The 14,133-nt window shown below is 32.2% G+C and overlaps 2 protein-coding genes across 2 annotated transcripts; both read left to right on the forward strand.

Moving 5' to 3' along the window:
• Nucleotides 1-6,617: 6,617 nt before the first annotated feature.
• Nucleotides 6,618-10,302, forward strand: LOC140865592 (xylan O-acetyltransferase 1). The gene is made up of 5 exons (XM_073270273.1): nt 6,618-7,271; nt 7,374-7,548; nt 9,114-9,313; nt 9,440-9,601; nt 9,781-10,302. The coding sequence occupies exons 1-5, from the start codon at nt 6,799-6,801 to the stop codon at nt 10,130-10,132; spliced, it is 1,362 nt and encodes a 453-aa protein (XP_073126374.1). The 5' UTR covers nt 6,618-6,798; the 3' UTR covers nt 10,133-10,302.
• A 2,044-nt stretch (nt 10,303-12,346) lies between these two features.
• Nucleotides 12,347-13,400, forward strand: LOC140862788 (IQ domain-containing protein IQM2-like). Its single transcript, XM_073265823.1, has 5 exons — nt 12,347-12,386; nt 12,740-12,855; nt 12,951-13,016; nt 13,111-13,199; nt 13,289-13,400. The coding sequence occupies exons 1-5, from the start codon at nt 12,347-12,349 to the stop codon at nt 13,398-13,400; spliced, it is 423 nt and encodes a 140-aa protein (XP_073121924.1).
• The last annotated feature ends 733 nt before the right edge of the window (nt 13,401-14,133 follow it).

A 14,133-nucleotide genomic window follows, 5' to 3' on the forward strand; every position in this document is an offset into this window, starting at 1 on the left:
AAATAATTATATTCTGGTAGTCATATTTATACAGTTCCTGTGGGTTGGACATCTGGACCTTTGTCCACTTTACTATTACTTGACCTGGTACTCTTTTCAGTAGATTTTTAATCACACCGATTTAAGCGGTCAAGTTTTTGGCGCCGTTCCCGGGGACTGTTTGATATCAAAATTTTTATTTCACTTAAGACTAGATTTTTATTTATTTTTTTATTTTTAAAATCCTGAACCTTTTCCTCTATATTTGATTTTCAGGTACTTTCTGTTTATGCATGCATAGCAATAGACGCTCCAAAAGTCTTCTATCACTCGATTTGGAGATAGAACACACTCTTAGCAGGATTCGGAGAGCTAGGAGAGATATTAATCTGGAACTCGATTCAGAGTCAGAAGAAGAGATGGCGGACAACCGTACTGTTTGGGATTTGATTAGGCCACCAGTTGAAGGTTGTGGATCTAGCATAGTTCGCCCTGCTGTTGAGGCGAATTATTTACAGCTGAAACCCTCTACTATTCAGCTGATCCAACTGCAAGCGAGATTTGGGGGTACATCTGTGGAAGACCCCTACGCTCATCTGGAGCGTTTTCTGTCGATATGCGACACGTTCAAAGTTAATAGGGTAACATCTGATGCAGTGCGACTGTGGTTATTCCCATTCTATCTACAAGGCAAAGCTATGGAGTGGCTAGATGATCTGCCTGCGGGTTCCATCACTACTTGGACCCAGCTTGTTCAAACTTTTTTGAACAAGTATTTCCCTCCTAAGAAGATAGCAAAGCTGTTCTCTGATATTATCTCATTCAAATTGAAGGAGGGGGAATCTCTTCATGCGGCGTGGACCAGATTTAAAAAGATGTTGAGGATGTGTTCTCAACATAATCTTACTCAGAGCCAGCGAACTCAGATATTCTATAATGGAGCTGGTCAGTCAGTTCGATCTATACTGGATGCTGCAGCTAATGGATGCTTATTCAGGAAGACGCCAGCAGACTCTTGGGAGATTATTGGTAACATGGCGGAAAGAAACATTGGGTGGCCGGATGTGAAGAGGGAGAAAAAGGCTGGAGTTCTAGAGGTCGATGCTTTAATGGCCATGAATGCTAAGATCGATGCTCTGACACACCAGATGACACTTATGAAAGCAGCGCCAGTTAATCACGCACATGGGAATATGCCAGAAGAACAAAATTTATTTGAGGTAGAGGCGGTTAATTTTGCAGGAAACCAAGGACGGCAGCCGTAGAACTCATACAACAACAACTACAATCAGAACTGGCAGCCCAAGCAAGAGGAGAATAATCCTAGTTTTGAGGAGATTATGTTGAAATACGTGGCTAGTACTGAGGCTCGGCTACAGAATCAAGAAGCTATGCTGCAGAAGTTGGAGACTCAGATGGCTCAGATAGCAACCCAACTGTCTACTCGTCCTAATGGAACTTTGCCTAGCAACACTGAACCAAATCCCAGAGGCGTGCATGCTATCATGGTTGTGACCCGAGCACAATCTGAAAAACCTGAGCAGACGGATGAAGAGACGATTATGGAGGGGCCGAAAAATTCAGATTCCAAGAAGGATGTGCGTGCTGAAAATTCCTCCACGGCAGGTAAGAAAGGTAAAACTTCAAAATTTGAGGTTAATGATGATGTTAATATATCTACTTTACCTTTCCCCCATAGAGCTAAGCAGTTATTGTTTGATTTTCAATTTAAAAAGTTTCTTGAAATTTTCAAGAAACTACATATTAACATACCCTTTGTAGATGCTTTACCTCAAAGGACAAAGAAGCAGAGGAATAAAAAAATTCAAGACATTTCTCTCAAGTCAAATTCAAGAAATTCAAAGAAATCAAGAGAATTTCAAGGCGTTCTTCTTCAAGTCCATCAAATTCGAGAAGATCAAGGCGTGATTCAAGGGATTAATTGCGTTCTTCTTCAAATATATTTAAATTCATTCAAATTCAAGAAGATCGTGTTCTTCATCAAATTCAAAAAGTCCGTGTTCTTCATCAAACAAATCAAATTCAAGAAGATCGTGTTCTTCATCAAATTCAAGAAGTTCGTGTTCTTCATCAAACAAATCAAATTCAAGAAGATCGTGTTTTTCATTAAATTCAAGAAGATCGTGTTCTTCATCAAATTCAAGAAGATTGCGTTCTTCATCAAATAAATCGAATTCAAGAAGATTGTGTTGTTCATCAAATTCAAGAAGTTCGCGCTCTTCGTTAAATAAATCAAATTCAAGAAGATCGTGTTCTTCATCAAATTCAAGATAACAAATTTTAAGGTCCGATTTAAGGAGTTCATCGCGCTCTTCCCAAATTTTGAAGTTTAATTCGATATCAAAGTGTTAACCCATCGAATTAACTTTATCAAGACATCAAATCAAATCTCAAGACATCAATCGTCTCCCAAGAAGATCAAATACTTAAGAAATTCAAATCCATCAAGAAATTATCATTGAAGAGGAAAATCAAGGGATTATTTAAAGATTGTATTCACTAATCTTTATTTAACTTCTCAAATTCAATTTGTATTTATTTTTTATTTCTTAATTTTTAGAAATAAAGAATTTTGCGCTATAAATACAATTCTTATTTTTTATTTTTTATAATTTGTGTTAGTTGTCGCTATAAAAGTAGTGTGAAAGCAGTCGAAGTACATTCATTTCCTTTTCATGCTTTTAATGTAGTTTCCTTGACTTGGAAAAAAAGAGAATGACGAAGAGAATTTACAGACCAGTGCATTCCGTAGTCTTTACTTTTCTCAAACATAAAGCTATCAATAATTAAGATTTATTTTGACCTTAATTAAGAATCTTAATCATTCATCCGCTGAAGTTTGGTAGTTGGTGATAAGACAAGAAATTAATTAATTACCATAAGAACAAATTAAATGAAAAAGATTAGGTAAAAGTTATATAAGTAATGAGAAGGGCAGTTCTTTATTATTGTCCTAATTGATTTTTTTTAGATTGCCTTACTAATAGAATAATTTTATTCGGTTGTTGCTATAGAAAGAATAAATAATTTTTGGAAAATAACAAAACTGGTCAGATATATATATGCATGGCTTGACATAAATTTGATTTTTGTCGTCGTCTAATTAATCAAATTTTCGTTTTAGTATGATAACTTCGGTTTTTTTAATGTATTTTTTATTTTATTATTATTGTTATTTTTGGAATGCTAATAGAAAGCCGGAAATTAGTTCTGTATTCAACACCGATAGATTAACAATATATTCCGACGAAAAAAAAATATTAAAATATAAAAAAAATATTATACAAAAACCTAAATTTTACTAATTAGAGAATCAAAATTAAATGTAGGCCAACTTATAAAATGAAAATTGAAAACTATTGTATTCTTCATATTTGTAGTATAGCAAACTAATTATTTACGCAAAATTGTATTGTTGTAATGCAATCAAAGTTAATTAATTAGTCTATCAAAATAATTGCAGTTGTTAAGCGCTGACAGCTGCATAAACTAATTAATAATTTATCACTCATAGCTAGACTAAATCAAATTTAGAGGCTTTTAATTTTAATAATATAATTCCATCACCTAAGGCTACGTTTATTTTGAATGATGGATTGAGCAAGGATAGATTAAAGTATGATTATTAATATAATTTGATAGGATAGAGAGTGGTTATAGATAAATAATAATATGTTTAGTTGAATGGATTAATTTTGGGATTGAATTATACTTAAGAATAAATTACGATTTCACCCTTAAGCTATCATAATAATCATATGTTCTACAAAGAAGGGAAGAAGATGAAAGATAAAAAGGAAGGACATAATTGATTTTTTTCATTCTCTCACTCCATAATATTTATAATCCCATTAAAAATTTAGAACTAAAAATCATCTCACAATCCTATCATTAACAGGCCTAATGATTTATACAATTTCTCAATTTTGCAAGTAAACATAAGATTAGTTGGTATTATCTATGTTATCCTTCATTTATTAAGGCAAGTAAATGCAGCCTAAAGATAAAACGATTTTATAATAGCTAGATTAAATTATGCCCATAATGTTGATCTAAAATTTAAACATTATGAGCCTTGTACCACTCTAACCAAAGTTCTAAAATGAGCTAATTAATTATGAAAAGTTAAGCATTAACTGTTACAATGTTGAGTATGTCTAATGTGAGATTGTTTCATAGATGAGTTGACCTAATTTATAATTGTAATGGAAAGTAATATTTTTTTTATACGTTTTTCATGTAAAAATCTGTCTCACAAAATTGATCCGTGAGACCATATTATAGGATTTTTTATGTACAAATTTTAACATGATTAATTAAAGTTTAGATGCATGTGAAATCTAATTTATTTGAGTGAAATTTTAATTTTATAAGCGATGTAGTAGATAAAATAATATATAAATATAATAAATTTAAGACGAAATGTATAAATCTTATATTGAGAGAAATGAACTAACGAGCCTAGGATTTTTTTTTAAAAAAAATAAGTTTTTTGGTCCATTAACTTGTTCATATTTTGGTTTTGGTCCATTAACTTTTTTGATGTGGGTTTTGATACACTAACTTTGCATTTTCAGTGTTTTTTGGTCCAACTGTATACGTGTCAACTTCTGATTGGTCCAAAATGATCACTTGGACCAATAAAAAACTGACACGTATGCAGTTGGACAAAAAAATACTGAAAATGCAAAGTTAGTGTACTAAAACCCACATCGAAAAATTTAATAATCAAAAATCTAAAAAAGGTAAAATTACTGGACCAAAAAACTTATTTTCTCTTTTTTTTAAACAGAGTTTCACTTACGTACGTTTAGTGCTTCTTCGCACAAGCACGAGTTTTTACCGGTTTTTCCTCCTATATATTTTTGCCTAAATCCTTGTTTTATACAGGTTTAATCCCAGCTTAGTTATGTTAGATTAAAAAAAAATCTCTTAGTTATGTTAATTTGGTGTAAATCATAAAATATTAAATTATTATATTATTATTATTATAATGTCTTTTACATATACTGATTTGTTTAATCTTTACTCGTTTTTAGAACACCGACTCTAATTAACTCGTTGCTTCCACATTACTGTTAGTACTCTCGTTCACTTGATCATATTTTTATTTTATGAAGAAATTAAACCAATGATGCATGTCTCCGGTTTTTTAAAGGGTTTTAGGTTTTATATATTAAAAAAAAAAACCCCCAAAGGCCAGATTCTAGGTTTTTAGCTTATTAAAAAAAACAAACTAAAATTTCTAATAAAACAAATAGAAGATATTGAAAAATATGCTATTTTAGTCTTACGAGTTAGTCTGTTTTCGGTTATAATCTTGTAACTTGTCAACTTGGTTTTTTTTTTTTTTTTTTTTTTTTTTTTTTTTTTTCATCAAACTACTAAATCCACTAACTATTATTAAAATTAATCCCGATGATCTCTTATATGGCTCATATGACAAGAATAAAATATGTTACGTATATTAATTAAAATCTATATAAACAAAAATAAAAGGAAAAATAAAATTTTTTTCTCTTAGTTTGAACCATTGAGGTCGTTTTATTTTATTTTACCCTTTCTTTTTTGCTTAGGCATTTTAATGTGTTAATATTGGTTTTACACTCGTCACATATGTCATGTAGGAGAGTATTTGTGTTAAATAAATCATATTCGATGAATTTTGTGATTTGGTTAGGTAAATGAAAAAACAAAAATCATAATCAAATTTTAACAAGTTACAAGAGTCAAAAAACATCCAATTATAAAACTAAAATTGTAATTTTTTCAAAGAAATAAAATACAATTTTTTATAGAAAAATACGTTGATATGAAATATCCAAAAGAGAGAGTGCAAAAGTGAAAATACTCGTTATTTTTGTTTTGACAGAGAAAATACTCGTTATTATAATAATGGGAAAATTTGGAAAATTAATAATATAAATTTATCCATTTGGGTCTTTTAATTTGTCCAAGTCTTCACAGCATGATCTTAGTATAATTTTTTTAAAAAAATCTGGCTTTTAATGTTTTTTCATCCGTGACAATGATGTTGGACATGTAAACAATATATATTAATTGGCTCCATGCAATTCCTCGGTTTCATATAGATAATATCGAGTATCAATTTAGCAATATTCGACACTATGAAAACAGACTAACATATATATATATATACATAAAGATTTTACTAATTTCACTTTTGTTATAATGATGAATTTTCCATCCAATTAGTGTCGATCGAATACCACATTAGCATATCTCTCGGTGCCACACAGACAATATTATCGAGTATCACTTGAGTATTACATGCATTAGTATCTTTTGATGTCATGATATAAACAATATTAATATTCGACACAATAAAAACAAACCTACGTACACATCAAATTAAAGATTTTACTAGCTAATATTTCTTGTTATAATTATGAAGTCACATAAATCAGATTTATTATTCATAAATTCATAATCAATCGTCCACAAGACCACTTGTTTCAGCTTATTTCAATTTTCTCTCTCTCTTTCTATCTGTCTCTTAATAGCAAAAAGAGTAGTTGCAAACTGAACCCAAAAATATAAGCAAATGAGAGAGACAACTCTCCCACCACCAATAACCTCCTAATACGTTTCTTCAAGAAAAATCCCATTTCACCAAAAAAATAAACTAATCAACCAACTCATATTGTAAACCAAAATATACAAATTAAATCATGTTACTCTCACATTCAATATCCACATTTGTTTCTTTCTTCTCCTCTCTTAAATCCCCCAAACTTAATTCTCCGACCCTTTCTTGAATATATATATATATATATTATGATGCAGCCTCTACTCCGCCGTAAATTCAATCCGGAACTCTTCTCCACCGCCTCATTCGGCATGAAGCAACCGTCTGCCGCCGCCCGTAAAGGAGGAAATCTTCCTATATTCGTCGTGGTGTTTTCCGTTTTTGTTTTCGGTTGCTTCATGTACAATGAGGACGTGAAGTCCATGGCCGAGTTTCCGTTTTCGTCGACGACTGTTTCGGTGGTGATGAATGCAAGAACTCATGTGGAGGCTGCCCATTCTTCTTCTGAAGAACAGCAAGAGAAGATCGAAGAAGTCGAAATCCCACCTCAAGAATGCGATTTATTCACGGGAAATTGGGTTTTCGACAATGTTTCTCACCCACTGTACAAAGAGGAAGAATGCGAGTTTCTAACAGCACAAGTAACTTGCATCAGAAATGGAAGGAAGAATTCTCTTTACCAGAACTGGAGATGGCAGCCCAGAGATTGCAATCTGCCCAAGTAAATTCATTTTTCTTTGATCATGCATCAGTTTGATTTATTATTTTTTTGGGTTAATTCATTCTTTTATATATATTTTTAATTTAATTTAATTTAATGGAGGTTTAAGCCCAAATTATTGCTTGAGAAACTGAGGAACAAGAGGCTGATGTTCGTTGGGGATTCTTTGAATCGGAACCAATGGGAATCCATGATCTGTTTTGTTCAATCTGCGGCGGCTCCCGGGAGGAAGAGCTTGATCAAGAATATTGGATCTTTATCAGTTTTCAGGATGGAGGTACGTATCTATATCTTTTCTTTTCTTTTCTTTTCTTTTATTTATAATTCTTGTAGCTAGTGATCAGTATATATAAAATTATAATTTTACTTATTTATTGATTCATATTTAAAACAAGTTCATAATTTCGATTCATTTATTGTAATACATATTAAGTGAAATATAAACAAGTGTAATTATATTCCAAATAAAATTCATTTTTCAAATTGATTATAAAACACAAAATCCTTGCTAGCTTAGATTTTTTTTTTATAAAAAGTGACAATACAAAAAATTAATAGTGAAATAATATTGACGATTGCGTGTTAAAGACTTTAGAATGTTGTATTTGTATGCTGGCCGGCAATTATTTGAAGTGATGGGACAGGAAGAATAAGTTGGAAAACTTATGAATCAAGAAAATATAAATAAATCCTGTGTTGTTTAGTCTTCATTTTGTAATAATATTGTTCCTAAATTGACACATTAATTTAAATAAAAAAAATTAGATCAAATATATACCTTTAAAAAGATATATGTACATTCAATTCAACACCATTAATATTGCAAAATTAAGCAGTAACCATTTAGCTGATTTGACATATTGTTAATGCCTATTCTTTAATGATGTGCATACTGTTTAGACCAATTAATCTTATCGTTTTGATAAATTCGAGGTAACTTCACTCAACTGCCAATTTTGTGGGTTCATAAAAAATTTGGGATTTAAGTAATTAAGTAATGGAAATATATCATATAAAAATCATAAAAGTCTACTATAATAATTAATGAATGAATATAGTAATATAATGCAAGAAAGTGTCCAATAAGTTGAAGTTTGCCCCACGATTACGCCATTACATACTTGTATTGTATTTACTCGACTTTAATAAAGTTTCTGATTTGATATAGAAAGTGAGTAAGTAGTGTAATTGCTTAAATCACAAGTACCTAATATATTTCCCCCCTCAACCACCTTTCAACTACTCGAGAAGAATTTTAGCAGTATAAAACCAAAAACCCAATCTTTTTTTCATTTGAAGAGATTTCAAAATTATATTATAAGTTGATGTATGTGGAACTTTCAAGATATCTTAATTGTTCAAATTTTGATCTTAATGCAACATATTAGCTAGCATTCTTTTAGATCTACATGTTGATATATGTAGTTTTTGATATTATTTGCATGGAGTACGGAATTCTTAATATGTTCCGCACAATGTGTCGTTAAGACATTGTATAAAGACCAAATTTTGATCAATTATATAGGTCAGTTATTTAGCAATGTCAAGACTTTCAAAATTGAAATGACATGTATTTGTACTAATTTAGAAAATATTTTATTTTCTTTTTACCGGCTATTTATTTAGTATATATTGTTGTTATTCATAATAGTCAACGATTCGAAAATAATGGGAAGGAGTACTATGATTGGTAGGTGGAACTAATGAAACTATTTTAAGTTGATAGAAATTTGGGCATGATCATATTATTATTATTATTATTTTTATTATTATTTTCTTGAATATATGATAAATCATTAAATTGTGGTGTCGTTGACATTGACTTTTTTGTTAATTGGGCAGGATTATAATGCGACAGTGGAGTTTTATTGGGCCCCATTTTTGGTGGAGTCGAATTCGGATGACCCGTCAATGCATAGCATATTGAACCGAATAATAATGCCCGAATCCATAAAGAAGCATGCCAAGAATTGGAGGAATGTGGACTTTCTCATCTTCAACACTTACATTTGGTGGATGAACACTTTCTCCATGAAAGTTTTGTAAGTCATTTTATATATGTCTCTACATATCGTTTTTTTTTTAAAAGATGGTTTTAATCTTTAAACTAGTTAAAAAAATAATATATAATTTGGTGGCCAATGAAATGAAATGAAATGAAACTGCAGGCGAGGATCAATATTTGATGGAGAGTGGAGCGAGTACTATGAAATCGAGAGGCCCGTGGCTTATGGAAGAGTTCTCAAGACTTGGGCTAAATGGGTCGACAAAAAAGTGGATACCAATCGGACCCAAGTTTTCTTCATGAGCATGTCCCCTCTTCACATCAAGTAATTAATATAATTACTCAACTCTACACATATATATATATATATATATATATAACACTAATGATCATTCTTATATTATACCAACACTATCTAATCCAATTAATGAGAAGATTTTTAAAAATTTTCCATTTAACTTAAATTAATTTGGATAAAATGAGATATATATATATACATTGCAGGAGCTTGGATTGGAACAACCCTGATGGCATAAAATGCGCCAAAGAAACACACCCAATTCTCAACACTTCAATGCCACTCAGTGTAGGCACAGATCGCAGGCTCTTTGCAATTGCTGCCAACATCACCAAATCCATGAAAGCCCCAGTACATTTCCTCAACATAACCACTCTCTCCGAATACCGGAAAGATGCGCATACTTCCGTCCACACCATCCGCCAGGGCAAGATGCTGACCCCCGAGCAGCAGGCCGACCCCGCCACGTACGCAGATTGCATCCATTGGTGCCTGCCTGGCCTGCCCGACACGTGGAACGAGTTCCTCTATGCACGTATATTGTCGCGACCAACTTAGCCTAGCGTTTTTTTTTGGGCGTGGCTACTTAGTAGATGCATGATGGGGTGTACTAAATATTGTCACCTGAGAAAATTCTTTTCCTAGTTTAGGGCTTTCTTGTTTCGAGTTTAATATCTTTTTTTTGTTCAGCCCGTGGGATTAAGGTGGCACAGGTATAGTTTTGCCAATTGGTCATTATTAACAACATTGTAATTGTAAGTTCAATTGTATAATCAATTTGTTACAAGAAAATAAAATAAAAGTGCAATTTTATGAATTTGATCTTGAACCAAGTATATATTGTGTTGGTTGGTGCTCATTATTGACAAGTTATGGTAGAAATTCCTATTTATGATGAAAATTAATTGAATGTCATTATTCTCTCATTGTTTTACATTCTATTTAGCTGAATTTATCTTTTAAAACAAAGATTTGAAATATTAATGTACCCTCAAAGACTTCTCACTACAAGAAAAACGGCCAAAGACAACGCTTTTTTCGCGTTGTTAATGTCCACGAAAAAGCGTTGTCGTAGCCAGTATTGTGAAAGGTCGCAGTCAAAGACAACGCTTAAAAAGCGTTGTTGTTTTGAGCAAAGACAACGCAGTGATATTTGAAAAAGACAACGCTTTTTAAGCGTTGTTTTTTAGTAACGACAACGCTATTTCCACCTACGACAACGTTTAAAAAGCGTTGTCTTTTCTCAAATAAAAAACAAAAAAAAAATTAATTCACAAATTTCAATATTATCACTCAATATTCAAAATTTTTGAAAATTAAATCTAATATACAATATTTCAATATTATAAATCAATCAAATATAACAAAAATCATTCAAATATAACAAATAATCGAATTCTTCATGTTCATCTCGGCCATGTCAAAGTTCATGTCTTATCACTGCAAATGGTAGTTGTTGATCCCATAGTTTCACAAGCTGAAATCCTACGCACCTGTAGATCAATTTGTATCTGCAATTTCTTGAAGAATACAATATCAACACTGAACAAAGCCTGATAGAAAACCATAATTAATGACATACCAAGGCCTTGTCAGCCATCATTTTCTTCATTGAGTACGCTAGACTGTAGGAAATTAAAGAGAAATCAAGCTCATGAATAACAAGATTGGAGATGAGAAAATGGTAGGTGGCTGATAACAGACAACTTAATGACACACTTACTTTAAGGTTACTGCCAATGGAAGCCCTCCAAGAACCGCAACAACAACAATCGTGACCTATACCAATGTTCAGTCAGTGGACAGAAATGGCACCAAATGAACTATTTATTCAGAAATTAAAACTCACAGCAGCAGTTATGATGTGTATAAATCTGTAAATATTAGATTCTGTTGGGAATGTTAGAAGTACAGGTGAAGAAGGTACCTGCAACAAACTGCTAGTAATGAAAGCTGTGTTGAAGCAAGCATAGAAGACACGCCCTCCAATTAGTTTTTCATAGAAAATTATTCGAACATCTCCTCTAATCTGCTCGAATCTCAAAATGAATCAGTTTTTGTGGTGTTCAAGTGCCAAAACAGTCAACCATTTTAAAAAATATCAGGAAATCTTACTTGTACTGGTTTCTCATAATCATAACCAAGACAACTCTTTTGGTAAATTATGGACCTTTCGGTACCGAAAATCATTTTCAGAATATGTGTCAAACAAAAAATAATAATAATATAGTAGAATATGAACTAACTTAGCGTGGAAGGTATAGACTCAACAACAAAGAGATTCAAGAAGTTTGAATGTTGATTCGGATCAGTGGGAAATATAACTCACTCCAGCTACCTGACATTCAAGGGAAAAAAAGGAGAAAAGGGGCGAAAAGAAAAACTAAGGGCGGGCTCAATAGCTTGATCCTTGCACGACATGTTATCAAAACTATGATAAAATATAAAATAAATTAAAATAAAATGAAATTCCTCTATTTTTAAATTTAAGGACTCAATAGCTTGATCCTTGCACGAAGACATTTTGAAATTTTAGCAAAAATTTCTCTACATCTTGGCAGAAATTTTAATTACTCTTACCTTCAATGACCAGATTTTAAAATTGTTATCCATTCCACAGCTTGCAATACGATACATGTCCGAAGGGTGGAGTTCCTACAATATTCATAACAAATGAAAGGATAAATGCTCAGAGTAAGTTCTACCTGAAGGTCCTACACGAGGGAAGACAAAAGGTCGGATAGAACATACCACACTAAGAACTTCATTACGATGTCTCCCAGAACCAGAAAATATCAAAATACATATTCCAGTATGGATGTTCCATAGCCGAACTGATTCATCATGTCCCATGTTTTATCGTTAATCAACTTTCATGCAAGATATTGTATGATAATCTTAACTTCTTTCAATAGAACAGGAGACAGATTAATTATCATAAACATATACAATATTTTTTTCTGGAAGCCACGGACTGGCATATACAAGAACAAGTTTTTAGTAGTACACTTACTTTGCTTGCTGACATCACCAGTGATGGTTTCATTGGCTGGGTCCTAATTTCATTTATTGAATCACCATGACCAACAAAACTCTGCAACAAATATAAGTAGAAAAAAACTAAAGCATTACATTCCTTTACATGCTAAATCGATCTTTACACAGAGAAAAAGGAAAAGAAATGTAATATTCTTAAGCACAGTTCGGTTTCTTTCTTTGATCTTGAGAAACATGAGACTGCTATTTCACGGTGGTCAAGAGCAACAATAAGGGCTGCTAAGGTTAGCTTTCAATTAAAACATACATAAGCGTCCACAAAATATACTTTTTCTAATTTTCATTCATAAACTTATGCGATTTATCTTACCGATTCCAGGTTGGAAAAGGATTGTCAAAGAATGGGAAAGCTCAGAAACTTGCCTTACAACATTGGCTTGAAGCTGTAAGTGAATCAATTATCTCTTCTGTCTTTTAAAAACTTATATCAAACTGAAAAATATACTGATTTAACTGAATTGGTAATTGGTATCGAGCAGATTGATCCAAGGCACCGCTATGGGCACAATCTACATTTCTATTATGTGAAGTGGTTGAATTCTCAAAGTAAAGAGCCCTTCTTCTACTGGTAATTATCTTTTAAACTTCCATAAACTATTATTCAAGAGGCTGGCCTTCAATGTTATTGTATTTTCTAAACGATGTAAATTCTTTCAGGCTAGACATAGGAGAAGGTAAAGAGCTCAATCTCATGGAGAAGTGCCCTCGGTCAAAGCTTCAGCAACAGTGTATTAAGTATCTTGGTCCAGTGCGTCCTTCATCTTCTTAATTATTTTAATTTTGACAGAGCAGCCTGTGTAGAATTTAAAAAGTAGTAAAAATCTAGCAAAAATACACGAAACACAGCACGGAATTTACATAAGTTGGTTCTCAACCAATATATCTATGATGCAATGCTCAGATACATAAAACTCTATTAATTTCTCTTTATTAGAAGACAATGATCACCTTTAAGGGCCTTAAAAACATTTCGGAAGCAAAAGAAAAATACCTACACAACGAGAAGAGAAAAAAAGAAAACCCAATGAAATCACAAAAACCAAGCAGAAGTTCGTAAGTTTTGTAAAAACATAAAATGAAAAAAAATAACCTGAAGGAAAGAGTCACGTATATTCACTGTGAGAAGGAATAAATAAGCCATGTTTCTCTTGAACAAATTACCATGAACAAATGAACACACAGGCAGGATATTTTATGAGTTTGTAGTTCTCCTCTAGCAAGTTCATCTAGTTCCAGTTAGCAAAAGATTTAACAGAATGGGCTGACCTTTATTGATTTAACATATACACCAATTTTTTGTCAAAACATGTTTCAGTGATCAAAATCTTAATGGTGCACCTGAATATTTACATCACCTACGTGGAACCAAAGCATAAGATCACCTGGATGCATATAACAACCCCCGGTGAGTTGACAACCACATTCCAGCAGGTGTCCTGTCAAAGAACCTTGTGCCAGGAGCTGAAACTCATTCCAGTTCCATCCTAATTCAAACACCTGAT

This window comes from Henckelia pumila, chromosome 4 (genome assembly GCF_033568475.1).
Source record: "Henckelia pumila isolate YLH828 chromosome 4, ASM3356847v2, whole genome shotgun sequence".
NCBI classification, from domain to species: domain Eukaryota; kingdom Viridiplantae; phylum Streptophyta; class Magnoliopsida; order Lamiales; family Gesneriaceae; genus Henckelia; species Henckelia pumila.